Source organism: Hippichthys cyanospilos, chromosome 1 (assembly GCF_059441005.1).
Source record: "Hippichthys cyanospilos isolate Australia breed blue-spotted pipefish chromosome 1, RoL_Hcya_1.0, whole genome shotgun sequence".
NCBI classification, from domain to species: Eukaryota; Metazoa; Chordata; class Actinopteri; order Syngnathiformes; family Syngnathidae; genus Hippichthys; species Hippichthys cyanospilos.
Genome location: NC_142369.1, coordinates 27,471,827 through 27,499,502, shown reverse-complemented (window position 1 = coordinate 27,499,502; position 27,676 = coordinate 27,471,827). Strand labels below are relative to the sequence as shown.

The following is a 27,676-nucleotide window of genomic DNA, read 5'->3' as shown; positions in this document are numbered from 1 at the left end:
AGGAGTTGGCATATTCCTACTGCCACGATCAAATGTCAAATGATGCCAGTTGAATAGCAGGGGTGCCAAGGAACGTCAAGATTACGTCTATTACTTGTATATCAACATAGTACTGTACTCTGACTACAGTACTAACAAGACCTACGTTCACATTAAGTTTATAAACTCAAATTTAAAAACAAACCTTGTCATTGGAAAATGACTGTCTCCAATTTTAGTGAATTCTGTTATCCCAAAACACGTACACACCACATCTATAATCTGCGTTATCATTATTGTGACATGAGACTAATTTGTGACATGAGACTAATTTATTTATCTGGTGTAGTATTTTGCTCTTTTGACAATGCAGTTTGTAGAACAGGTCCAGTTTTGAAGAGTTTATCAATATTGTTGATTCATACAGTAGCAAAATCAGACCAACCATCATAGACAAATAACACCGTTGTACAGGGATGTTTGCAGACTTTGTTATACTCTCATGATCTCTTGGATGTTCAAAGTCCTCTCATTTAGATCACAAAATTCACATCATTTTATTGTATAACTCTGTCATCTGGAAACGGAAGCATTTTTGTGTGAAAATGGGCCCAATAATACATGTATTGCAAACTTCTGAACCACAAAAATCTGAAAATTACTTTCTCAGTGAAGTGCCTTTTTCCAAATTATGCTCTCTCACTTAATGTCTCTGCAGCCTTGACACCCTGTGTATTTCCTGATCACTTTGCTGAGAGAAACCAGGCAGGTACCTAGAAGCCCTATTGTTGCTATGGTGATAACTTGTTGAGCGTACTTGGTCTCGGGCAGCAGAAGATTTATGTCCGTTTTTGCCAAGATGTGATTTCTGAGATCTATCTTCTTTCCCATCTGTAGAGAAGGAAAGGAACTCATTAATACATTGCTAAAAATCAACATGACATTTGAAATTGAACTATTTCCATTATTATTATTATTATTATTATTATTATTATTATTATTATTATTATTATTATTATTATTATTATTATTATTATTATTATTATTATTATACTGTGTCTTACTTACTAAGTCGTACTTACTTTTATGCTCTTGAAGCAAAGGTTTGGTCTTCTTTTGTTTTACAGCCTCGGATACAATTTTTCTGGCTTCTTCCAAATCCATTGCGGCCTTTAATGCAGCTTGCTTGTTCTTTCTCTTGTTCTCTTCATTTTGCTTGAAGGGAAATGCAAATATGCTAATATAACTATCAAACTCCCACTGTCAATGTGAATCACAAAGCAATGCAATTAATGAATTATTAATAAAATCTCTCCGGTACCGATACAACTAACGACTGGACATTTGGAAACGGGCTATCAGTTTGCTGCTATCTGCTGGACAACTGCTAAAAGTACAACTGCCATGCATCATTCTAACTACTGTGCAATCCTTTTCCATAAATGCTAAAAATTACACATATTATACAAAACGTCACCCAAGAGGATTTTTTATTTTTTATTAGTTGCAGTCTAAAACCAGGCTCAAGTTATTCATGTTTATACTTGATCGACCCTGCTGATCACTAAAGCACATACATATAGTTTAACAATCATTCATTCACAGTCTCACATGGCTACACTAATTTAGTCTCCAATTAAACTAACATGCATGTATTGGAAATGAAGCCAAAATCACCTGGAGAAAAACCCACTTCATTGCATGGAGAGCAAACAAACATAAAAAAAAGTCATCTTGATTCAGGGTTTGAACCCAAGAGCTCTAGACTGTGAGACATATATGCTAACCACTAGCTCATGATACTAATGTGTTATAAACTAGAATCCTGGTGGAGCTGAAAGAAAAACTTTACCATTTGCAGTTTCTTCTTTAGTTCAACATTCGCTTGTTTGTAGCTTTTGGATGTGGACTGCAGATAATAAATTGCCAGCCTAAAAGAAAGAGGGATGGATTATCAGTCAATAATGAATGCACTTCCTGTATATCAATCCATCTATTATCTATAGCCGCTTATCCGAAATAGGGTCGCTGGCTTGCTGGTTCCTATCCCAGCTGTCTACAGGCATCGGGCGAGAGGCATCCTGAACTGGTTACCAACCAAATACAAGGCACACAGGGACAAACAACCAATCACACACAAGGACAATTTAGAGTGTCCAAAACACCTGCCATGTATGTTTTTGGAGTGTGGGAAAAAGCCGGAGTGCCCGGAGAAAACCCAAACGGGCTTGGGGAAAACAGCAAACTCCATACAGGAAGGCCAGAGTGAGCTGGATTTGACTCTTAACTGTGAGATGGACTTGCTAACCAATCCACTGAACTGCCCCCTTCCTGTATACCAACAAATAAAATGCTGAGTTTTGACTCTTTAGCTCGACTGATGCTCGCTTGTTCTAACAAAGAAAATACTGTAACTGGCTCGTGCACTTACGGGTAATACAGTACAGACTTGAGAACAACATGTGCCCTACATCTGTGCCCAGCAAAATTCCAACACAACACTCTAATTGTCTGCACAGGTGCGATGTTCATTCTTTTGGTGTTTTCAGAGAGAAGGGCAACTAGTAAGGGGTGTTGACACACATTGTGGGTGGTTCCAGGCCAATGGAAGTAGCTCCACTCATTCTCTGTAAATTCAGCATTATAGAGGTGTGTGACCTACAATGTGATAAGATTGTGATGTGATAAAAGGTGATAACAATTTCTGACTGAAATATAATGACATCCACCTTATTAGTCTAGGGAGAAACTGACTAGCTGCACCCCATCAAAACCACCAAATCATGTTAGACCACCTACAGTATGCTGCAACCTAACCTTCTTTTAGCTGGTCTATTTCCTTGTCTAATTGCTGTCACCAAATTAACAGGCACGACAGCGGCGTGTAATTGATGGCGCCAGGAAAGGTGCAATATATGCCAAGTTGCGAAACACAACAAACAAGACTTTTCCCAGCACAAGAATGAAGATGCAGCACTATTTACAAGAGCAGATGCACCTGTCTATGAAAATAGAGCCCCTGGAGTTAAATGTTCTCAGCCAGATTAGTTTTTATGATGACAGAACTAAATATAGTTTACCCGACATAAAAGTCAAACATCGCATGCATTTCCTGTATGTACAAGACATTTATCAATTCTACTCACACCATCAACAGCATGAAGGGTAGGATTAGACCAGGATTTGAGGCATAGCTGAAAACCTTTCCAAACCAGGCAGGGAAGTCTGACTCTAGAGTCTCATGGATTACATCAAACATGCGATTCTTGCCACTACGGAAAAAAAGTGAACGAATACCAGTGACTCACATTTTAAATAGGATATATTAATTACCTGAATGGTCCGCAATCAAAAGATGGAGGTATTGTGACAATAGTGTACATTGCAGGTAGGGTGGATAGGAAGAGAATGACCAGTAACATGGCCATGTAGAAGTTGTTGGAGCGAGAGGCTTTAAAGACTCTTTCCTGAGGCACATTGCAGCACATGACGGCCCAGCACTGAAGATACATGGACACGTGCAGTCGGAGGACGTTCAAGGCAGGTAGGCAGGGAGCATAGAAGGCACCCATCCTAGAAAAAAATCCACACACTGCATATATTTTTTTTTTTTGCTTACGATAAAGGACAGAATAGGTGGACTGCCTGAATAGGACCAAACGGAATGAAACAAGATAGAGATATTGTTTCTATGACTAATTTGGGTCGCAGGTGTGCTTGTCATCACCAGCAAATCACAATTCGCATGCAGTATATCATTGACAAACTATCATCCACATTCGCATTAACAGTTAAGGATTAACTAAATAGAATCAAATAATAAGTATTATTTTTTTTCCAAAGAGTAGGATTGCCCCCCCCCCCCATTTGAGTTATTTTGATCAAACTGTTTTTCAAGTGTATATAAATATTTTTACCCTTGTTTGAATCAAAATTTCTGGATCTCACCTCTTCACTTACAGTGCTTTTATATAGAAATAATAAAACACAGTTTTTCCCCTACCATATCATTCCTTGATTGAAGATCAAGCCAAGAACATTGCCACTGACATCAAACTCAGAGTATGACGGCTTTCAGAAAGTACAGAGGAATGAGAAAATGATCAAAATTGTCTGTGACTCATGTTTTCACAGCCTCTAAAGACATTTCAGTGGCAGTTAACAAAAAGCTGACTCACAAATCCGGCCTCCAAGTCCCAGCACCAGCAGTGGTTGAGAAAACGAACAAGCACTGCTCTCAGAAAATCACCAATAAACAATGTGGCATATGTTGTCATGGTGTCAGATATGATGAGCCGCACAAACTCCTGCAAAGAACCATGCTTTCATGATGTAATATGCATGCATTTAAAAATGTTTTCTAGTACCCAAAGGAAAAAAGTGTTTGCACATTCAAGGTATTTCTGTTTATGGCCAAAACTGACAATAATTTGTGGAGTACAGTGGACCCCCGGTTTATGACATCCCTGCCTTACGTTTTTACGCTAGGATACCCTCATGAGGGAATATGGTCACAACAAGCTCGTCACGTCGCCCAAAGGTAAATAAATCCGTTATATATGTTTTATTCATGATGTTATTTAATTTTATACATGTATATTATATATAATACTTACTGTACTATTTTGATATCAATTTTTAATATGTATATACATTTTTGATATTATATTAATATTTGATATCGTATTAGCTAATCAACATAGATTTGGATTGCCCACCATTCGGCTAATTCGCATTACGATCCCAACCGCGGAACAAATTAATCTTGTAAACCGGGGGCTCACTGTACTTACATATACAGTATGTCAATCCTTTGATCACAATTATCATCTAAGCCTGGCTCAAAGCACTGAGGCCAATTAGCTTGTGCATATTTGAGAGGTCATTTTCCAAACGCTGCATGTCATGGTAAGTGTCTAACAGTCTAACCTGGCCCACCATGGTCTCCCAGCAGGGCCCACGAAGCACATCTGCAGGATGAACAGCAGGTGGCGCAGTACCGTTTCCTGATAGGGTGGCGTTGTAAAAACTTGCTTCCCCAAGTGTTATATTAAACTTTATGATTTTTTCCTCTTCCCTCTGAAACACGCATACTCACTGAGTTCACACTTCAATAAAGTGCCTATCGTGTACACACTACAATCCTCACTTTGAGGTTGATCTCATCCATCAGTGCAATGATGAACGTGTAGAGGTTTCCCAAAAAGAGAGCAAAGATTCGCCCCAACTGCCACTGCAGGGCGACTCGAGGATGGTAGTTTTCCAGGGTGCTAATGATATCGAATAGCATGGGGCAAAACATCCCCAGTAATGACATGACCATATTTACCTGGGAAAAACACAGCCCGTTACAACATCTAGTGGATGCTCTATGGAGGTGGACATATGCAAAGAGTAAACAACTAAATGTTGTTTTTTTGCAGATTTAAGTAAACTGTATGGAAATTCCTTAGTCAGTTTTGCTACTTTGCTCTGCAAGCCTACTTGATGCTGGAGGAAACATGTAAAAGTGTAATAAAAGTGTAATACCTGAATGACAAACCAACATTTGGATACTATTATTAGACTCTAAATTGTAAATGTGAATATAAAATAATACTGCAATGTGTGACCAGGGAGTATATGCAGACATTTTCTAAATGAATCCGAACAGATTATATCTCAATTAATAACGATTAATTCCATGGTCAACGCCTCAATTTGTACCTCATTCCTTTCCCACCAGGTATGATTTTCCAGTCCATCCAGGGCAAATTTCTGAGAGCGCCGCACAACAAAGTAAATGAGATAGCCGCTTCCTGCCAGGCAGCACAACACCAGGAAATTGGCCAGCACTCGCAGGAAGCGCGTCAAATGGATGTTGTCATCCTTACGGCTCTCTTGCTCTTCCAAGATGGCTTCCTGGGGAGGCAGTAGGTGGGATACTCAAGGCGGTTTTTCATCTCTCCTATTACATAAATGTTAACGTCCACATCAACGCATCTACCTTGAAGCTGGTGGTGATTGAGGCAAATTTGTTATCTGCAGTTTCTGCGTTCCCTATCAGGTAGTCCCAACTTGTGAACATTTTCCAGCTGAAATTAAAGCTGTTATCATCTCCGACACCAGTCTCATTTGAATTACGGGCCATCCTTTCATAGGAGACAAGGCGTAGTCACCATAAGTGCAAAATGCACCGCATATACACTGTGAATAAACTCACGTTCTAATAACCACCATGTAGCTGTAGGCCACTGTTCCTACTCCAACCAGGAAATAAGACAGAGGCATACGAAACTTGAGCCAGCCAATGGCACGCTGGTCATTGTAGTAACCGTAGAAGAGGACAGAATACTGGGCGTAACCCTGCAGATGCATGTTTTAATTCATGTGAACAGGTAAATGGGACATTATGTGACAACAAGATGTCTGACCCCAAAGTCCCACAAGACAGCAAAGTCCATGGCACTCCCTTCCTCAGCCCGCGGGACCGTCTTTCTTGAGATGCTGCCATAGGGCCGCCCCATTAATGCCTGACTTACAAAAAAATAGTGTCAACAGTGGCGTGAAAAAGACACATATAGACACAGACACGGAAGCACTTAAAGCAACAAACCTCTGGCACCATGACCAGGCCAAACGTGAGCCCAAACAAGATCATGTTGATGCCATACATCCACCTCAAGAAGATGAAGTAAGAAGCAACAGAAGAGCCAAAGTGACCTGTGATGAGAGAGTACTAAAAATGATTGTACTGTACACAATGCTCATTCCAGGGCCCTTTAGACACTCCCAGTAATGATAGATTAAAAGACTTATTTATGACTTAGAACTTACTTTCAATCTCTTTGATTTTCATCTCCCATGGGATGCAAGCAGTTTTGAAGTTTTCAAAGTCTCGTTGAAATTTCATCCATTTCTGAAATTGGAGTAAAAAATGCATATACATACATACATACATACATACATACATACATACATACATACATACATACATACATACACACACACACATACATACATACATACATACATACATACATACATACATACATACATACACACACATACATACATACATACATACATACATACATACATACATACATACATACATACATACATACAGAAAAGACATCTGAAGAAATTGTATTTGTATTGTCAAAAAATGCAATTTTTGGAAAATATTGTTCAATTAGTAGCCATAGTAGTTTTTGAAATATTCAGAACTAAAATGCAGATGTGAAAATTATACCAGATAACCAGAGTTGTATTTCACATGATACATTCACCAGACATATTAATTTAATACTTTATTTGTTGATATTCAGAAACATTTGTTCTCTTGTGACACCTCATGATGCTAAATAAACTACTAAGTAAAATATACAATGACCTGTAAAATGCCAATGTAAATTACAGCCTCAGGTTTGAACTTCTTGTTAAGAAAATTCCCCAATGACAGCCAAAGTACTGTGATATTTTTTAAAGGCAGTTTTTCTTGTGCAGCTCTTCCTTGTATCTCCCTAGATCACTCAAGTGAACATAATATTGTGGCTGCCGAAGTAGCTGTCAAATGTTTAATTAATGTTGAGCTTTTAATTAATTTTGAAACTACTTGGTTGCTTTTCATGGTATTTCATTGATTTTAGTTACACTTACTGGCAATTAACTGAAAATGGTGGGTGTAGTATTTTATGAATCTTATGCTGAAAAAACACAAAAACCTTTGTTTTATAATAAGCAGACATGCATGCAAAAATCTTATTTTTACTTTCATATTCTTCCATTAAGCTCCCTCAAAAACGGATTCATGATCATCAGTGGTTGCTTCAGTTCCAAAGATTATGTTTGTGATTGTGTAAGAGCATGTTTTAAACAGCATACAGGCTCCCAGGCTAATGTGTCTCCAGTTTATTTACCGGCATATTAGTTCATTTTATTGTTTCCCACGGAAGGTTAATTTTGCTACTTATAAGGAATATGTTATCTATGCATGATTTATTCTATTTATTGCTCAAATTATTTATATGAACCAATTGTGTAGAATGATAATAAAGGTATTCTATTCTATTCTATACTTGTACTTAAATAGTCACTGTTCACTTACCTTGGTCATCAAGACCTTGTATGCGTAGAGCTTCCTACCTTTCCCTTTGCCCAAAGCCCCCTCATAGTTCTCGACAAATTCCTGAGACTCTCTGAAAGGAAGAAATTGACTTCACGAAAAAAGAACTCAAGTCAATAGGTTGACCTGAAGTTACCGTAAGGTTAACAGCTTCTTTTTCATCGACAACGGCTTTCCCCGCAGACTCTGGATCAATTTCTTCCTCTCGTCCACTTCCTCTTTTAGTTCCTGGAGCTCCTCTGCTGTCAGGGACTCTGGCCGCAGTTCTTCCTCATCGCTGTCGTCTTCCTCACTTGTGTCCTGCTCTGAACTGAGATTTCCTTGTCTTTTGATTCATTTTTTTTGTTCATATATTCACTAAGATGTCCGATTAATAATTTACCTTGTTTCAATTACTTTCTTGTGCTTTTTCATCTTCACTTCCTGTTTTTTCTCCTTTCTCTCTTCCTTTTGGGCAGTTGTATGTTTCTGTTTCCTTTTGGCATCGGCATCCTTAGCTCTGGTCACCTCTTGTTCATTTACTCTTTTGTGTTTATGTTTAAGGTTCTTCTTCCTTTCTGTCTTCTCTATGTCGTCCTTCAAAATCTCCTCTGTAGTTTTAATTTCATCATTGTTTCCTCTCCTTCTCCTGCCTTTTTTCCCCCTCTCTGATGCGCCCGCCAATTCGTCTTCAGTGTCTCCCGCGTGTTTTTTCTTCCGTCCATTTTCCTCCTTTCTCTCTCTTTTTGTATCCTGCTTCTTTTTTTCTTTTTTCTTTCGCTTATGTTCCTCTGGTATAGTGCAAATATGATCTTCATCACCTGCATAATAAGTCAATGTTGTTATTATAGTTGCAGTTGAATTTGGTATTGTTCGGTATTTGTACAGTCCAACAAAAAGACTTTTTTACTAATATCAAGTGAAATGTCATTAGGACCTTGGTCAGTGGCATTGTGACTGGTTTTTGCTAACACCATCTTGAAAAACCCACAATGATGCCTGAAATAACTTCAAACTGACAAGTACAAATGAAAACTAAATTAACAATAGAACAATGTAGGATTTACTTTCATTTAAATTATGTATGATTTGGATTACTTCAGATCAGTACATTGAAGCTTGACTTAATTATTGTGGTCAACACAAATAGTAAGAACTTACCTATGTCCAAGCCAATGTAAACTAAAAACAGAGTGGCCATAAGAGATTAATTAGCAACATTATTCAAAACAAGAACAACAACAAAATAATATTTGAAACCATGCATCTTGATTGAGGAGATCAAATATTTAAGATCCGCTTCCTCTCTCATGACCTTAGACCGGTTCCAGCCCGGAAAAGCAGCATTGAAAATAGATGGATGTAACATCATATGTGAATACGGTATTGGATTAATTTACTATTCCCATCAGTCAATGGCTGTTAAGTATTTTTTTGTTGTTGTTCCTCAGCCTTCATACGTTTTTTCTTCAAAATACATTTTTGCAAATTATACAATCAAAACACACTGGATTAAAAACAATCCAGTTTGGGCAACATTCCAGTCAGTTTGTATAAATTAACCCCCAAAATCAAATTGTTACGTGTAAAGAAAAAAAAGAGAGTTGGATCAAATTAACCCAAATGTTGGGTCAGTCCTTTTTTTTTAACCCATAATTGGGTTATTTTTGACCCAACTGAGTGTTCTTTACACTATATGCCAGATGTTTGTGTTTTATTGCACTTAGCAAATATTGCAAAGTCTGATATCAATCAATCAGACATAACAATTTAGAGAGCGAGCAACCATACCGTAAAAACATACAGTGCAAGCCACGGGCATGCTTTGATACTCTATGGCAATTTAATGATATGAAAATGAGAACTACTATGAATTTGTGTGTGCTACTTGAAATTATGAGCTGACAGCAACAGATACACTGAGGAGATTAGCCCTTTGGTATGTGTTTGTCGTGAAACTAGTCATGGTGTCACGGCCCATTAAGGATGAGTTTATCAGACAAGTGTAGGTTGCAAACTATAGTTTAATGAAGAAGACGGGGTGACATAAAGGGCGACAGGGAAGCAACAAAAGTTCAACCAAATACGCAGACCTTAAGGTTAACAGTATGTTAACAATTCAGATTGAAATGGAAATGCAAATAGTTTCTCAGGGCCCAATTGCAAGGGCCATTTTGCGCTTAAAAGTATGGAATCCATCCCTTGAGCGTCTGTCTTGTTACGTGGCACAAAAAATGAAATAAATTGATAGCGTTGATATTCTGTGAAGAGGCATGTACTTACTGTCATCCTCAGTGCCGATCAGTTTATCGCGAGGCATTTTCTTCTCATGGTTCTCGACCTCCAAATGGCCCAAGGTCCAGAGTAAAGTGAACATATGAGATGAAAATGGAGTGGATAAACGCACTGCCATGACAACAAACAGTGTGTGCATATGTTCATAGAGAGGGAGGTCTATGATGAACACCTCGCATGACAAGTTCACTTTTTCCTTGCCACCCATTGACCCGAAACACAGACAATGACATCCTGGAAACCTTAGAGCCTTGTAATTTCACTGTCAATCAATTATTCAAAAGAGTTATGATGACTGCCTTTATACATTGTGATAGGTGTGCGTGTGTGGCTCCAGCAGCGTGCATGTGCCTCCAATCATGAACACTGAGGGGAGCAGAAGGTCAAAGCCAGTGATAAAGTTGTTTGCGTCATGTTCAAATGTTGGCTAGTTTTGTCTTGGAGGCACGTCTGCCTCACAGTTCAGAGTCCCGAGTTCAATTCCAGCTCGCCCGGGCTTTCCTGTGTGGAGTTTGCATGTTTTCCCAGCTCCTGCGAGGGTTCTCTCCAGCCACTTAAATTACTGTATGTCCACTTCTGCTATTGTAGAATTGGACTATCTGTACATTGTGCTGTAATTATCAAAATACCACAGCCAATTTGAAATCTTACATATCTGTAATGTGTTTGTTTTTTTTCATACTGTAGACTTGTACTCTATATATTGAAGATTTTATATTGAATAATCCAGGAGTGCCCAAACACGGTCCTCAAGGGCAGCTATCCTTTGTTTTTATATATTTCTCTCTTCCAACGTACTTGATTCTAATGATCAGGAACATTATCAGGCTTTTGCTGAGCTTGCTGATGAATCTCTTGTGGTGGAAGATGGAAACATCAAAAACATGCAGGGTAGAGGCCCTCAAGGACCAAGTTTGGACAACGCTGCAATAATCTGTCCTAAAGCTCATCTCATTCATTTTCTTCCAGTTTCTCTCACAACTCTGCTCTATACAGCCATTCATTTCTTTATATTCTTTTTCCACCAGCTCACCTGTGTTTTGCCTTTTGTCAATTCCCCATGTGGTGTTCCTTTGTTGGGGCAATTTTAGATTTTCTGTTGTTCAGGCTCATGTGAGAAAGTATTTCTAAGTCTATTACGTAAAAGTTGTAACTCATCTTAATCAGGAATTTCAGAAATTTGCGTCCGCTCCCTCGACTGACGAAAAACTGCCTACAATTATACTGTAGATTCTTGGCATGTATAATGGGATTATTGCAATAAGTGGTGAGCCAGCAGGGGGTACTATTGCGCCAATGTAAAATAATGTCCTCGACTGTAGTTATTTTTGAATGCATGCACGTGTGAGGTAAAAGAAATTGTTGGAAGTATGCCTGCGAGTTTATCTCACGAGGGGAAGAGAGTGTTGTGCATACGATATCTATTCCGTCTTTCTAAAGTTAGCTTCAGCTACGAGGAAAGCTTGATGAAAGAAGCGGTCAAGGCCTGACTTTAAGGAAGTGTAAATTTCAGCTCATTTGTGATATAGATACGTACTGTGTAGCCACCAGTGTTGGGCAAGTTACTTCAAAGCTGTATTTATTACTTATTACTGTCATTTCATGGTAATTAGTTACAATACAATATTACTGTATTTGAAATGTAATGCATTACACTACTATTGCAGGCTAAAAAATGCATTATAATGCACTGTGTTACTCTTTTTTTGTAGCAAGTACAATATTACTATTTTTTGTGTGTAATATATTACATAGCATGTTACAGCAAACTCCCACCACCGGTAGCCACATCATTGCTCTGGTTGCTATACCACTCAGTGAGGAACTCTTTTTCAACCGCAGTGTTTGAGTTTAAGCCATTATTCCTTGTTTGCTGTTCTTTGAAGTGCTTTTTGTTCTGCGATTAGCACATGTCCTAAACAAATTGACTGATGTTGATTTGTTCAAATTCATGCAGATGTTTTGCAGTTTGCTCCCAAATGACCCACACCTACAAATAAAGTAATGTTTTGGCAACCAAGTACAGGTTGGTGGTCCAATATATTGGTTACATGTTTAAAAAAAAAAAAAAAAAAAAGTATATTTGATTCTCAGGATCTTGTAATGGTTACATTTGGCTATGAGACATAAATACTGTACATTCTATCCTTAACCTTATGCAGAAAACAGGACTTCTGCTGTCCTCGTGTGTTGATAAATCCACATAACTGCAAAGTTGTGATACAATGGGATATGTATTCTTATTATATTTTCATATATTGATTAATCATTTAAAAGGTAGCTAATACCTATCCATCCATTTTCTATTTATTGATCATTTAAACGATAAATAGTACCCATTGATTTTCTACTTATTTTTTTTTTGTACAGGTTTACTGGCACTTGCATGACTGAACAAAAGACATTCAGACCCTGGACTGGTCATTATTCGATCACAGACCTCATAAAGATACACATAACCCCTCTCACCCTCAATCTAATCAAAATGTATTTTGTTTTTTGTTTTTTCTAGTCACGAATGACATGGCGTACAAGTAGCAACAAGAAGTGCAGTGTGTCACTGCTGCATGTAATGCTTATCAGCAAAAGTAATGAAATAATTTGTAGAGAAAAATGACTTGACTCACAGCCATTATGATAAGAGTTTACTGAGCACAACATTTCCCGCATGAGCTTTGGCGCAAACAGTGGATCTGTTCGCTTTGTAACTCAGAAAAACAAGTCTCAGAAAAAACAGTATCTCGCATTCCATAGTTGCTCAGAAGAGTATGTATTTGACTATGTAGATCTAAAAAAAACTGGACTTCAGATTAATAACAAAATTTTAAATAAATAAGTAGATGAAATAATTCTTCCGATGTACCACAACAAGTCAGAAAACAAATGTCAATTGCCTTTGCCAGTGTTTAAAGATAACAATCAACCCATGAACTTCTACCCCACCAATGTTGACATTGATTTAATACAACAGGCAGTTTGGCCCCGAGGTAAAAAACGTACTGTTTTTTCCGAGTGAGATAACAGGCAGAGGTGTAGATTGCGTCGAGTCGGGTGTGGCTCACACTACCGTATAAACAATTTTTTAAAGAGGGGTTCAACAATAAGGCAATTGTAGCATATAGTCGTCATTACTTGAATGTAAATGATAGAATTTTGTGCAAGGTTATTTACCTGCAAGATTATCCTGGCCTGAATGACCCCTTGCTTTGGAGTAGAGGTTAGAGTTGTTTGTCACTTTCAAAGAACAGTACTGTATTTACAAAATTAGATCTCAATCACCCTTTCTGGCAGTTTTTCCTATGCAAATACTAAGGTGTGCTTTGAAACAAAAATAGTCATTTAAATGAAACTGTTCTGGAACCACAAAAACATCTGATCATTTGAAAATAGCTCTCAGATTAGGGCTCTGAAGGGGAATGGGTTTTGTTTTCTTTGACGTACACAAAACCTGGAATGGTGCTGAGTGAAGAACCAGCCTGCACCAACTGCTTGTTCTGAGTAGTTTTTGTTTCTGCTGAAGTTAATGAACGCTTATAATGTACTTCTACTGAACACGATAGGAGTACAGTTAATCTGATGGAGAAGTACAAAGTCGGAACAAATACTCCTGTAGTGCTGTATTCTATCTTGTGTTTGATCATGAAAGCTTTATGAGTTGGGATGGACACAGTAACTGCTTTTACACTGGCAATCAATCAGAGGCAGATTTTTCATTGTATTTTTCTCAACTCGTCAGTCTGTAAGAATGGGGGATTTTAAGTACATCTGCTAACTTGCTGGTGTCGTAGTAGAGGTGTAACAAAGGTCACTGTAAAGTTCAACACTCTTTCCACATCACAGTGGAAAGTAAATTTTGTTGTTGCACTGATTTCAACATGCATCCAATTATCCGAAAGCAGAAAGCCACAATGGTTGTGAAAATCTGTTTTCCAAGGCATATTTTTATGAAAACTTTTCTCGTGCAAGCTTGGGCATGCATAAGTATTTTATAGGCGAATAATTTTGGTAGAAAACAATGCTGCAATGGTGTGTAAGTTTACTTCACCGCTTAATACTTTTCGAAGAGAATTATTTACTGCACATATGATAAGTAATGACTTATCTCAGATTAACCAGTGAACATCACAATGGGCTGCAGTTTGGCAAATAAGCAATTCCTTTAAAAAAATAAAAAAGAGTGGCTACCTCTAAAAATTATTACAGGTTGTTTCCTTTAAAACCACAATGTAACTGTGGGTTGAAGTTCCGGTATATAGCAGCTCTTTACTGTATATAAAAGTTACATTTACCCTGAAATTCAACCTCAATAAATATTTAGAAGTAATTCAAGATGCTTTTTATATTGATTTCCAAAAAACTTTGGATATGCCCCAAAACTGGAAGGAGACATCTTTATTTCAGTCATCGTCAATGACAGGAGAAGGCATCCTGATGTTTCCTGGCTTTATTTGTTTCATTCGGTTGTCATCAAAAGTCTTACTTGTCCACTTGAACCGGTGAAAAATATGAAAACAATTGCACATTGAGGTTTAACTACAGTAAATGTGTGCTTTAATGAGGAAAAAGGTCACAAAATCAGGGATTTTACGATTATATTTTTAGTAATATTATTTTTCAGGCTGAAGTGGGCAAGTGTAGGTATGTGTGTATGAATTACGTGGTGATTGGTCATAGTTTTCTGATATTTAGGGACGCGAACATTTTTACGAACGACAGTCAACAGCTCTTTGGCTTATATGCTACTTCCCGCAGCTAACTGCTAAGAACAGCTAGCTAGCTAACTGGTGACCGCCGCTGTCATTTGAATGCTTGATACAGCCAATGTTAGTCATTAAATCGTCTTCTTACCTAGCAGATGCATTGTTGCTCTGAGCCGGCAAACACTGGCTAAGTGACCATTGGCATGAGTCCGTGTCTTGGCCTGAGTCTGTGTCTCTGGACTTAAGAGTGCAAACACATTAACTATCGGCCTGACATGCATGTTGCATTTGGTTTTTATTTGTATTTCAGCATGAACACCAATTTAATATAGTTCCTATTTTATTAGGTTGTTGCTGCATAAATATTCCTAAATAATAGATTAGCTACATACAGGCACATTATGCCAAAGTATTGGCCCAGAGTACCTTTTGTTCTTTCTTTATGCTTCTGGTATCAGAGTATGAATTTTAACATAGTATGGAAGAGGAAGAAACATTTCAGGAGCAAGCCGTATCTTGAACATGTGTGGAGAGATGGCGTGAGTCTATTGCTCAATTCGCTCCTCTGTGCGACACAGCTAAGGCTCGTGTGTAAGGGGAAGGGAGGAAAGCACGATAAGTATGCCTGAGTAAAGCTGCGTCATCAAGCATGAGGCGGAGTTGGTCTTCTTGGGAGGCGGGGCCTGGCAGCTTCAATTGAAGATTACAGAGAGGGGGCGTGGCCTGTCCTTGCAGACTGAGAAACACGTGGCTCAGCCAGTCTGCACGAGGGAGCAGCAACAAAGAGCAGCCAGTCTCGAACAGTACACGGGACATCTGCTGCAGACACGCGCGCATACACTTTTTGCGCAAGCACACTCACATTCACGTTCGCCACACACATGCATGTGGTCTCTTATGGTGTACAACCCCCCACAAAGGAGCATGGAAAAGCACACAAATAGTTATTCTACTGAGTCCCAACCACGTAAACACAACTTTATATGCAAATGCAGCACATTTCACCTTTGGAGTACTTGCACACAAGTTTATATATAGACACAGTTTCCACAAAGACCACACTTGAGCACACATTCTTGTTTTTCCAGAAATCATAGAGAAAGCTATGCAAGGGAGAGGTTTTTGTTTGTGAGTACTGGAGGGGAAAGTAAGAATTTAGATAGAATGTGGCAGGAAAGTTGGGGGGACTCCTCCCTGGAAAAAGAACAACCCTTTCATGATGCAGAAGAGCTGTATGAGATGGGAATGAATGATTAGCAGCCTTCTTAATTCTCATTAGTGTTCATTTTCTTTCAAGTTTTTTTTTTTTTTTTTTATAGTTTACTTGACTTCAAGTTGTTATCTCAACTTGGCATTATAAACACTCATTAGATTTACAAAGAAAGATTGTGCGCATGCATTGCAAGTAATCCATGTATGTACATTCCATAAATACATCAATCTCGAACAACAAGGAACTCCCTGATCTCTCCAAAAATTTGCAGACAAACATGCTCTGTTCATTAAACGCCACCCAACGCCCCTCATCTGTATGCTCAACATAATGTTGAATGTTCAATGTGAGCAGAGCAGGGTGGGGATCAACTTTAGAAGCAATGGTTTGGGTCGACCCCTGCGCACAGTTTATCGTGCACCACACAAGGCTTATGTAAATGGATAAGCTGACATTTCTACTGCTAGCCTCTTTATCAAGTGTTTAGCAAGACAGAAGTGCAAACTGTGTGCACGAGAGTGTATATGTGTAAGCGTGTGTGTGTGCCTGATGGGCCAATATCTGCCCAGTAACTAGATGCAAGCGGTTCCAGATTCCCCTAAGTAATCCTCACACCCACATATCTTCAGAAGGAAACTCCAAAAGTATAAGATGTATGTTTTGTTGTCATGGCAACATTGTCACGATCATGCATCCATCAGGGTTGTTGATAGGAAGAGCACTCTGATATAACCCATACTCGCTTAAGACACCCCCACCCCCATAGCGCACCAGCACACACTGGTACAGAAACCTCTATAGACACACAAACATAAAGCAGAGTGATGACAGCATATATACGAGGGGGATGGGCAACGATACCCAACGCCTCCCACTTTCACCTCAGTTGTCTCCTCCCCTCACTGAAACCCGTGAACCTTTACATACTAAACAGACATACATTTCACATACACACGGCCTGTCTTTTCTTCTCTCTGCATAGCTGCGTTAACATAACACTCAGACTCACAAAGACCTCAGTGTCGAGAGCTAAGTAGCTTCCCTCCCCCGTCACTCTCTGTGCTTGCTTTTCAGACATATGAAACGCTCGTGTCTGTATGACTGGCGAACAGTGTCGATAATATCAAGCGCGTAATGACAATATGAAATGTATATGTATAGCAACCCCTTCTTTAAAAGGTGCCAACATGCAGTACATGTGAACACTTCAATTTATTCTCATGCACATGCACAAAGTGCAGTATACATTCCAAAAGAAGTTTACATTAACTGCTTTAACTTGGCTGTTAAGGTCAGCGGTTCTCAAATGGGAGCATGAGTACCCCTGGGAGTATGTGAAGGCAATTCAGGGGGTACAGTCAGGGATATTTTCACAATATTTCTATAGGTAGCAGCAAATCTAATTTAATGCTGTGACACAAACTGTGCATTTTTCTTTTCAAATTAAGAGGAAATTTATTGGAACAGAAAAAAAAACTTCTTGCTAATTCGTTATAATGGCTTTTTTTTTTTATTAGGTTTTATTACGTTTTTATAGGATTGCACATTAGTGAGAACATTTCCAGAAAAAAAAACAGATGAGGTTACATTATCTATATTTGAGAGCTGTTGAATAAAAAATGCCAAGAGATAGAAATGTAGTTCCAAAGTTTTATAAGTCAGACATGGATGGCACAACACTGTTTTACATAAGTCTTTTTTTCATCCAAAATTCCTTTGCACTGCTTCGGGGGTACTTGACTGACCCTTAAGTTTACTAACCTGTACCCTCAGGTTAGTACTCCATACCCTCAATTTAGTAAACAGTACCCTCAGTTTACTGTAAAAGTTATACTGAAGGGAGGTGTCCTGGGGGGATGACGTGGGAGCGGGGAAACGAGAGGAAGCATTTGGAGTGACTGTGGAATAAGCGGTTGTCGCCTGTTTCACTCCCAAAGAAATACAACTTCCGTGTTTCCTTCCCGTCTAACTACAAGTGTTTGGAATACCTCACGCGGAACACGCTACATTACTAATACAGTACTTAGGTAAAGATTGAAGGACGGTGGCAAATTTTTTCGCGATCAATACATCTCAGTCAAAATGTTGTCTGAACACCAATGATGGCTCCATCCCTCTGCACAGTAGGAGCAAGTACACAGAGACCGTGTGCAAATTGCAGTCAGGAGCAAGTGCAAAGGGACCAAATGCAAATTGCAGGTTATTAATGAATGAATGAATTGGAATAAATTATTAAACAAAAACTTTTATATCCAAAAGAGATATTGTAAGGATGATGAGCTCTTTGATGTGTTCATTGACTAAATAGGCAAGTCACACATAATGGTGTTATTGTTTTTCCCCCTGCAGCTTGCAATTTGCAGATGGTCCCTGCGCACTTCAGCTCCTCTTGCTCATAGAGATGGTTGTTGTCTATTCAGCAAAGAGAGCAGGTTAAATATTTCACAAATGTTGTTTTAGTCATTGTAGTTAGTAGTCTGCGTTGTCGTTGGGGGATAGAGCCAACATTGGTATTCGGACAAAGTTTGACTGAGATGTAATGATTGTGAAAGTCTGAATCTGACACTGTCCTTCCATCTTTACTTGAGTATATATAATGTAACGTGTCCCGCGTGAGGTGTTCCAAGCACTTTTCGTTTCGTTCAGTACAGCGATTACAATAAACTGAGGGCACGGATTACCAAACTAAGTGAACAGATTAGTAAACTGAGGGTATAATTTAGTAAACCGAGGGAACAGATTAGTAAACTGAGGGTATGGATTGGTGGACCAGAGGGGCTCCGTAGAAAAGAGATTCAGAACCACTGATTTATATACTCAGCCACAATACAAAGCTGTAATTACATCTTAAACATGTGTGTCTTGAGCCTCTTACGCAAGATTACGCAACATAGCGCTGAAATCGAAACCATCAACATGCTACATTGAACCTATCAAAATTGGCAAAGCGCCACCTCAGTTTGTGGATGTATACAACGAACCTGCATTCCATAATAGAGGTGTGTCAACACTGTCAATATTTTGAATAAGCTACTCCACTGTTGCCACTCAGAGAGTGGCAGATAGCGTTACAGACGCCATAGCTGCAAATGCCTGGGTATTCTGTTTCAATCTGTTTGCCAATTTCACAGAGAGGAAACAAACATGAGGGCCACTCTCAGAATTAGTGAGAGATGACCATATCCCCTTTTTCCATTTGCCAGTGTCACTTCGTATCAGTCGCTTCCAGACTGTACAAGACCTCTTAGTTCTACGAATCCTCTGATAGACAGCATGTTCCACATCACTCGCAAACACACGCAGTGACATACAAACTGCTCGTATAGTGTTTGTTTTTTTACTGGGCTGTGCTTGAGAATGGGTTATGTGTGAGTGGAGGAATACGTTGAGACTTGTCAGACCTGCAGGGCCAACTGACACACTGCATATGAATGGAAAAAATGTGTTTTTGTATCCCCCCCATACATGACAAGTCATAGAAAAGACTTGGGGGACACAAAGTAAGGAGTTGAAGTGAAACTACATGAAGGGAGCAAACATGTGCTATGTTGGTTGTTTTTGTCATTCCAACACACTGACAAAAAAGTCAGTCTGATTTTACCGCTGGCTAAAAATGAGAAAGTTGGACATTATTTATTCAATTAAAATAAGTTCAGTGGTGACATGAAATATACTACATTTTCTATTGTTTTCTTGAAATGGTCACAACGTACTTGTACTCTATTACTTTGTTGATCACCTTTCACCTTACTTTTTTCAACTTAGGATCTTCTAATAAAGGGCATAAACCCTGTATTTCCTTAAACTCCAGAATGTGTAACTTCTTTGGGATCACTTTCAGTATTTGCTTAATACAGTTCTGTCAAATTCTTTGTAAGACAAACCTCAGAGCGATATTTGTTTACAAAACTCACACGCCACGTAATTCTGCGAGTTAAGAGTTTTACAGTTTCACATTTTGTCCATTTGCTTATGACACGAACAGAAATTTCTGTACTTAATGGGGAAAAATACTATTTGAGTAGCACAGCTTTCTTTGGTTTTTCCAGACTCAGAAACAAGCTTATTCTCATGAAAGCAAAAGTGTGTGCACTTAGATCTGAAATGTAGCCCATTTCCTTTGAGGCAAAAGTTGACGTTAAAACTGAAGTTTGTTAAGGGTTTTGGAAATGATTAAAATCGCACTCTTAAACTACTATAATTTAAAGCTATGGAGTAATTGTGAAGTGCTGCTTCACAGTAGCAAAACAATAGTATGCATCTTTTTGTAAAAGTAAGGTTTTGTATGTTTTTTTAACAATATTACGTTTTTATCTATATACTATTATTGATAGTTCAGCTTGCAAATGTGACATGACCTAACTCAGTAAAGCTGAGCTGTGATTGGTCATTACACTGAGCAACCCTGATGTCATTTTTCAGTCAAAAGTAAATGACAAGATGGCCACCCCTGATAATGTATTACTTGATCGTCGATAAATGCAATAGAAATCAGAATACCATGTTTACAGTCGTGGATTTTGCCTTCTTGTTTAAATAGTCTTTAATAGTCTTTTTAGGTGACATGGAGCAGAATTTGAACTCACTTAGTTGGTAGAAATAGGTCAAAGTTCTTAACATGTTCCTTTTGACCTGCACTGTTTTGTTGCCTGTTTTCCTATTGTCCCAGCAGCGTGTTTGTTTGTGTGTGAGCGAGTGTTGATTTCCAAGGAACGTTTAAGTACCCACGCACTATTTGCAATTTAGGCGGACAAAAAAACAACAACTCTGCAGCAGATAAACTGTATTATCCACACTTGTATCTTTTCACTTCAGATGTGTCAGCGCGGCACCAGAATTGACGCTCTCAGCCGTTTCGGCGGATTACTCAATAAAGGATAAAAAAAAAAAAAGCGGTTGTTGCCCTTGTAGGAGGATGACGACGGGATGTGTAATAAAGGCTAGGCTTGTTGTGCGCTTGCGCCAGGCGAAACTAATCTGGGGGCTCCGTGGGCAGCCAATCGCAACACGTTGTTTTACCCGTGACACCATCCGCCACTCCTCTTACTAAAGAAGGAAACAAACATCCACCCAGAAAGAGCTGGAGATCACCACAGACCGAAAGGACGGCAGGGACGAGTACTACGAAGGGACAACCTAATTCATCCGAACCAGGCTTGTAACGGACCAGCCCGCCGCGCTAAGGACGTCAAGCAGGAGCTGATAAATCGCTGATATTTTCTTTCCCAAAACCTTGTGTTTTTTCCCCCTCGCCTCGCGAGACGCTCATCGAATTTCATCAGGTGATTTTCTCGGATTTACAATCGCTTTATGTCCAACCAGAGCTGTTTTAAAACCACTTTGCTTATCCTGGTCATAAGTTTAGAAAGGTCCTGTGATACTAATGGAATGGTCGGTCAAAGCGACCTTTAACGGTGGATTGAAAGGTCAGGTGGTGTGTGCGGTGCGTGACGGTCTCGTGTGTGTGTGTCTGTGTGTGTGTGTGTGTGTGTGTGTGTGTGTGTGTGTGTGTGTTGGGGGGGGGGGGGGTATCGAGCTGAGCAATGGTATTTTTATTTTATCTTTGAAGCGGTGCGAGCACTATCGGTTCCGCCGCGTCAGCTGCCCTCGAACGTGACTTGGTCTGGTTTGGAGGAAAACATGGGGGAGAGAGATAGCTGGTGCTTGTTACTGTCTCCGTGGTTCTACATGGCCCAAGCTGGGGGATGGGGAAACCCAAACCAGATCATTCCTGTCGACAGCGTTTATATGTCGAATAGACGAACAAAGCAAGAAAAATGGGGTGAAATCAGTCCAGTTCTAAGTAAAGGGACCAAGCGCAGCCTTACCAATGGTTTACATTCGCTTATTCCTTAGGGTAATTAAAGGTTTCGGTTGCTGTAGACTGTTTGTAATTGGTCTAAGCGATTCAATCTATTTTTCCTTCAGATATATGAAATGATGGAAATAGTATTAAAAATGGTAGTCTCTATGTAATATCCAAAACAGGAAACGGGTAAAATGCAGACAAAGGGAGAAACAAAGGCAACAGAGCAGCACACTGTCTAGACTGACTAAACATCAGCGCTCCCCACTTCCTGTCGATCACCATTTCGGTTATATTCGCTGTCTTTATTCTCTGTTCATTTAATTCAATTAATATATACCTGTAAGAAAACAGTCTCTCCATTTTGTCCAGAGTGACTCAGTAGTTTTTCCGTTTAGAAGGGCATGAAATATGAGCTCCGCTTCCTGCTGATATTGTAGTCCTACTAGTCACCCAAAAGCAAGACCCAACCCTGTATGTTTTAAAAACTTACAAGGATGCAGACACTGACCCAGGTTACAGTGATTGGAATTGAGTGTTTATATATGCTGTGAAAGGGATGTATGTGTTAGGCTTTTGGACACAAGTTTGGCTATCAATGAGCTTTTTTTTTTTTTTTTCAGAACACTTGTTTATTTGTTAGGAAATTGTAAAAAGCACCTCTCTATGGCTCAAGACCTTTACAGCTTGGAATGTTGGCTGTTCATTAAAGGTCTGGTGTGATGTGTGATTGCGAAAGTAGAATGTGTGAATTTGTGCACGGTTCATACATTGATCCATTTTTACATTAGCTTGATAGACGACTATAGCCAAGAGGAAATATGGCATTCTGTGGTATATTGTATATAATCATTGATTAAAGTTCAAGTAATTCTAGCTTTGGTGAATCTGACCCTAGTTTAAAGGGCCTCTAAAGTACTGAGCTGATGAGTAAAGAATTTTCACCAGTCAGCAGATAAACCCGTGACTCGAAGGCAGAGAAGGTCACTCGTGGGGTTTTCCGTGGAAGCCCTTCGTTGACGTATATAGCGTGTGAGGTTAGGATACTGTTGTTGTGCTGTCAAGACACTCTGATCTGATATAACTTGTCGGCCTCTTTGCAATTTGAAACTGTCCGACCCTGTTTGTGACCAAAATATTGACAAGCGAACAACTGCTGTCTTAGTCAAAAGTATTTTAGGGAAAGATGTGATCCTTTTTGCAACATCAGCTTTTTTTTTTTGTCTGTATTAGTTGATTAAAGCGGTGGGACTGAACGCCCTCTAATCCAAGCCTTCCTCTCTCCCCCACATGGCAGTCTGTTCATTCATCAAGGACTTTGAATTGTGCAGTTTCCCATTACAAAACCTCCGCTTGTATTTCATCACTGTGGTGCTGTCCATCAGCGTCATTGGACGACACGGTTTGCCAAGAGAACATGCGTGTTTACTGGATATGAGTGTGTATGGGAGGGGGGGGGTGAGTGAGGAAGTTTTGAAAGGCCTTATTTGGTAAGATGTCTGTCGAGAATTGGAGAGGGTGGAATTTCCATAAGTTTTTCCCTTCATTCTTGCTTAGAGTTCCTCCTGTTTATATGCGAAATGGCTATTTTCGACAATCGGGTGTGTAATTATTGTAACTATCACATGGTGATGACTCATAAGTTATTGTTCAATAAAAAGTCAACTTGGAAGCCAGTGTTCTATTCAATGAAAATGTAGTATGGCGTCATAACTGTAATGCTTCATGCGGGTGCGCTTTCCTTGATGACAAATGGTGCGTCAGCTCCGGGAAGAGTAGTGCCAAATGTTGGCGGCAATCGCTCAGAGGGAGGGCAGTTAAAATTGAACAATGCTGGTGATTTGCTGCACGTATCCATCCAATGTGTGGGGATTTAAAAAGTCTCGTCATCTCACCCTGCTTTTCTCGTCATTACAGCAATGGCTCAAGAGACAAACCAGAGTCCGGTGCCCATGCTATGTGCCACAGGCTGTGGTTTCTATGGCAACCCCAGGACCAATGGAATGTGTTCTGTTTGCTACAAGGAACACCTGACAAGGCAGCAGAGCAGCGACCGAATGAGCCCTCTCAGCCCTATGGGTATGTTAAGTCAAAATATCAACAGTTGACGGCTGGTCTAATTTTTGGATTAGCCGTCATGCGACCTAGTGCTTCTACAGCTCAGGTTTAGGTTTCTGTAGGAGCAAGAGGTGTTTTTATTTTTTTATATTCATTTATGGCTCTCCTTCAGGAAGTGTATATAGCCGGCACCCCCTGTCTTGCCTTTATTTTTCCACTCAGCCTAATGAAAGACAGCTGTTTTTCTTCATGGCATTTTTCAAGGTTATAGTAATTTGTAAGGTCAAATGTAGAAGTCACCATCACAGCCTTGAAACAAGATTAGCTCTATAATTTTGAGTGGAGAAAGAGGCAAAACAGAGTTCCATATTGCATATGACATAACTACTGAATATCAAACTGTGTTAGGAGTCCTGTCTAATGATGGTGACTTTGTGCTCATGCAGGCTCAACGTCTAGTCCTACCTCAGAGGTGTCTGCAATCCAGAGACTAGAAGCCAGTCTAGCCAATGTTGATGCCCCCTCGCCAGACATGTCTAGGTCAGTACCAAGTGCAAATGGTCAGCACATTTTCTGTTAATTGGCAACTAAAGACAAGCCTGCATGTCTTGCCCGCTTTTGCTTCATGTTTCTCTTCACACCTACAGAACTGTTCAAGGATCTCTTCCTGTGACCCAACAAATGACAGAGATGAGCATTTCAAGAGAGGACAAGCCTGAATCGCTAGAACCCGGTAAACACATACACGAGCAAACATTTGCCGCGCATGCAGGTGACGGCTCATGCGCAGTCATCCGTGAGCATGTTGCATTCCATTGACTCAGCTACGGGGGTTTTCTTTCTGCTTATAAGAAAGCAAAGCTGTCTGAAAATAGACTCGTTTAAAAATAACTCCACACGAAGACATTTTTGGATTCGCTGTCGGCTACTAGAAGCCCACCCAACAGGGCAGAAAGTGGTCATTTCATAATGGAGCCTACACTAATTACTCCCTGAGTAACATGGAGTGCTACTGTTCTGATTGCACTTTCAAAGAAAATGTCCAAATTCTGCTGTTGGCAAAAAAAAAAATATATATATATAAAATTAGTCTTTTTTTTTTTTTTTAATATTGTTTTTTTTTTCTGTAATCTGCAGTTGTAAACCAGCCAACTCCTTCTAGTTCAACTCCTATAGCTTCTTCGAGCAGTGACGATAGCAAGGATGACTCGTCCAAGCCCAAAAAGAACAGATGCTTCATGTGTCGCAAGAGGGTTGGCCTTACAGGTGCGTTGTGGCGGGCGACACTATTTAAAATGCTCTTTTTGATCTTGTTGTTTTTAAAGTGTTGTAAACATTTGTGCTTCCAGGATTTGACTGTCGCTGTGGAAACCTCTTCTGTGGTATCCACCGGTACTCTGACAAGCACAACTGCCCCTACGACTACAAGGCCGAGGCAGCCGCCAAGATCCGTAAGGAGAACCCTGTGGTGGTTGCTGACAAGATCCAGAGAATATAGACCTCGCAAGGAGAAAGATGCAAGTGGCAGTGATGAAGATAACACCTTTTTTTTTTTTTTTTTTTTTTAAAGACTGAATGAAGTGTTTCACCTTTGGAATTGAACACTGGCATTTGTGGCCAAGTGAGGATGGAAAAGACTTGATTTACAAAATTAAAACCTCAAGAAGACATTAAAAAAGATCCTGTCTGAGGGAGATGCATGAATGATCACTTTCACTGTTTGATTAATCCATTTTGTTAGTTTGACCATATTTTCTGTGGTGTGACTTTTTCTTCCCAAGAATACGCATAGTTTTCTCAAAAGAAGCCCAGAGTAAATGCCGGAGATAGGCTGCGCTCCTCTCACCCTGAGCAGGCATACCGTGCCAAACTGTTAAGGCGCCATTCTCGCTCACACCCTGTCTTGCATCAGAACTGTCCCCCCCAAAATTTTGCACAAGGGGTTCTGTTAGTTTGTCTCTGTCTTTCCTGGCTTTACCTACCTCACAGCTGCTCTGTTAAGCCTTTTATTTTCTGACTCTTTGTGCCCGCTGCTGTGACCCTAGCAGAGCAGCAGGTCACCTTTCTTCTGCCTCAGTGACCCCTCTGATCAGCATTCTTATGTTGACTGATCGGTTTGATTGTGATGAGGCTCATTTTTGTTGCGTTATGGAGGTATAGTACAGGACAGGGACAAAGCCTTCACATTTCATTGTTTTCAAACCCTAGCAGTGGGCATTCTGGGTAAATCCGCTTGTATGTGAGTGATAGTCTGGAAGGTTGGCGGCCTCGCAGCTCAGTCTTGGCGCCATACAGTAGTTGAATGAATTGGATTCATGCATTTATTTCTTCCATAAAATACAGTCTCCTTGAGTTGCAGCCATTTTTACTTGCTGAGACAATTATGTTTTATCACCCCCCCCCCCTCAACCCCATTCGCATCATATTTGTTATGATGGCGGCATGTGTATTCAATGCATATGTGCAGTTACAATATGTGAACCATGATTTTGTCGGGTTTTATTCACTTTAAGTGTGCTAAAGGAACGTTAATGTGAGCACAGTATGAGTGTGTTTGTGTGGGTGTGTGTATTGTGCACGCGCAGAAACAAGGTTTATCAGCACATGTTTACAAAAAACTACAGGAGCATGCCGGAGGTAGATTTAAATGAAATAAAATATACTAGGCTACCACAATTACATGTAGCGTGGGCGTGTGTGTATGTGCAAAGTGTGTTTTCATGGTTGCCTGACACATCCTAAGTGAGTTGTTAATCTCCCAGTGTGATTTTCAATTGAGAACAATGTATCCGTTGGATTTTTTTCCCCTCTTTCTGATTCTTAGTTATATGCAAATTTGTACAAAAAATGAGAAAACAGCAAACTGTTGATATTTATGTATTGCGTATAATCCTGCTATCCAGCATTACCACAGAATAGTATCATGTAAATAAAACTGTACAGAGAGACATTACCAATGGTCCTGTGTATGCTTCATGTTTTTTTTATGCTGTACGTTAGTGTGTACACAGCAGACGCAAGTTTGCTGTATTCAGGGTGTTGGAAGCAGCAAAGCTTGATTTTCTCATTTAGGCCTGAAACCCGCTGTGGTGAATAAAAAGACATCATAAAGTGTGACTCCGCACAGTAGTGGGGAACGGCCAAGACGTCACGTAACACGTCACCTCAGCTAAACCGGTTGCTTGAAAATTGGCGTGGTATTCCTCAGACCTGGCAACACGTCCGGAATAACAAACACATATAAAGCCTTGTCTCAGTCACACAGGAAGTATTAGTATTGCGTTCTTATTGGCTGAAGGTCGTACTGTACGGACAGGGCTAAACGTGTGTATGCTTCCAAAACAATATGTTCTTTCACACTCCTTTTGGGAGTGAGTTCACAGATGGCGTCAATGCAACAGCTGCTCAGACAGCTGAGGCGTGCTCGTGGTGTTCCTGTGACAGAGAGCGACAAGAGATCACATTATTTGGACACGGGCCGAGGACAATAGAGGATTTAGACAACTTATTAGATAACAAGTTGGACTCAAGGTGATAAA

General features: G+C 39.7%; 2 protein-coding genes across 4 annotated transcripts; one reads left to right on the top strand and one right to left on the bottom strand.

Annotated features, from left to right (window-relative positions):
• Positions 1 to 340: 340 nt before the first annotated feature.
• Positions 341 to 15,323, bottom strand: tmc1 (transmembrane channel-like 1). Of its 3 annotated transcripts, none has more exons than XM_088419771.1 (21): positions 15,209 to 15,323; positions 10,349 to 10,406; positions 9,227 to 9,247; positions 8,469 to 8,886; positions 8,223 to 8,396; positions 8,069 to 8,159; positions 6,796 to 6,877; positions 6,575 to 6,681; positions 6,393 to 6,491; positions 6,182 to 6,324; positions 5,966 to 6,110; positions 5,686 to 5,880; positions 5,129 to 5,308; positions 4,909 to 5,058; positions 4,158 to 4,286; positions 3,983 to 4,050; positions 3,313 to 3,552; positions 3,126 to 3,251; positions 1,832 to 1,910; positions 1,062 to 1,194; positions 341 to 870 (listed from the first exon to the last, which is right to left on the bottom strand). In XM_088419771.1, the coding sequence occupies exons 2-21, from the start codon at positions 10,383 to 10,385 to the stop codon at positions 683 to 685; spliced, it is 2,805 nt and encodes a 934-aa protein (XP_088275897.1). In that variant the 5' UTR covers positions 10,386 to 10,406; positions 15,209 to 15,323; the 3' UTR covers positions 341 to 682. The 3 variants fall into 3 exon arrangements, with proteins under 3 accessions (XP_088275897.1, XP_088275914.1, XP_088275906.1); XM_088419788.1 differs by having other exon boundaries at positions 3,361 to 3,552; XM_088419780.1 differs by lacking the exon at positions 10,349 to 10,406 and having other exon boundaries at positions 15,209 to 15,276.
• A 6,006-nt stretch (positions 15,324 to 21,329) lies between these two features.
• Positions 21,330 to 27,090, top strand: zfand5a (zinc finger, AN1-type domain 5a). Its single transcript, XM_088430498.1, has 6 exons — positions 21,330 to 21,555; positions 23,997 to 24,158; positions 24,584 to 24,677; positions 24,785 to 24,870; positions 25,275 to 25,403; positions 25,487 to 27,090. The coding sequence occupies exons 2-6, from the start codon at positions 23,999 to 24,001 to the stop codon at positions 25,633 to 25,635; spliced, it is 618 nt and encodes a 205-aa protein (XP_088286624.1). The 5' UTR covers positions 21,330 to 21,555; positions 23,997 to 23,998; the 3' UTR covers positions 25,636 to 27,090.
• Positions 27,091 to 27,676: the final 586 nt, after the last annotated feature.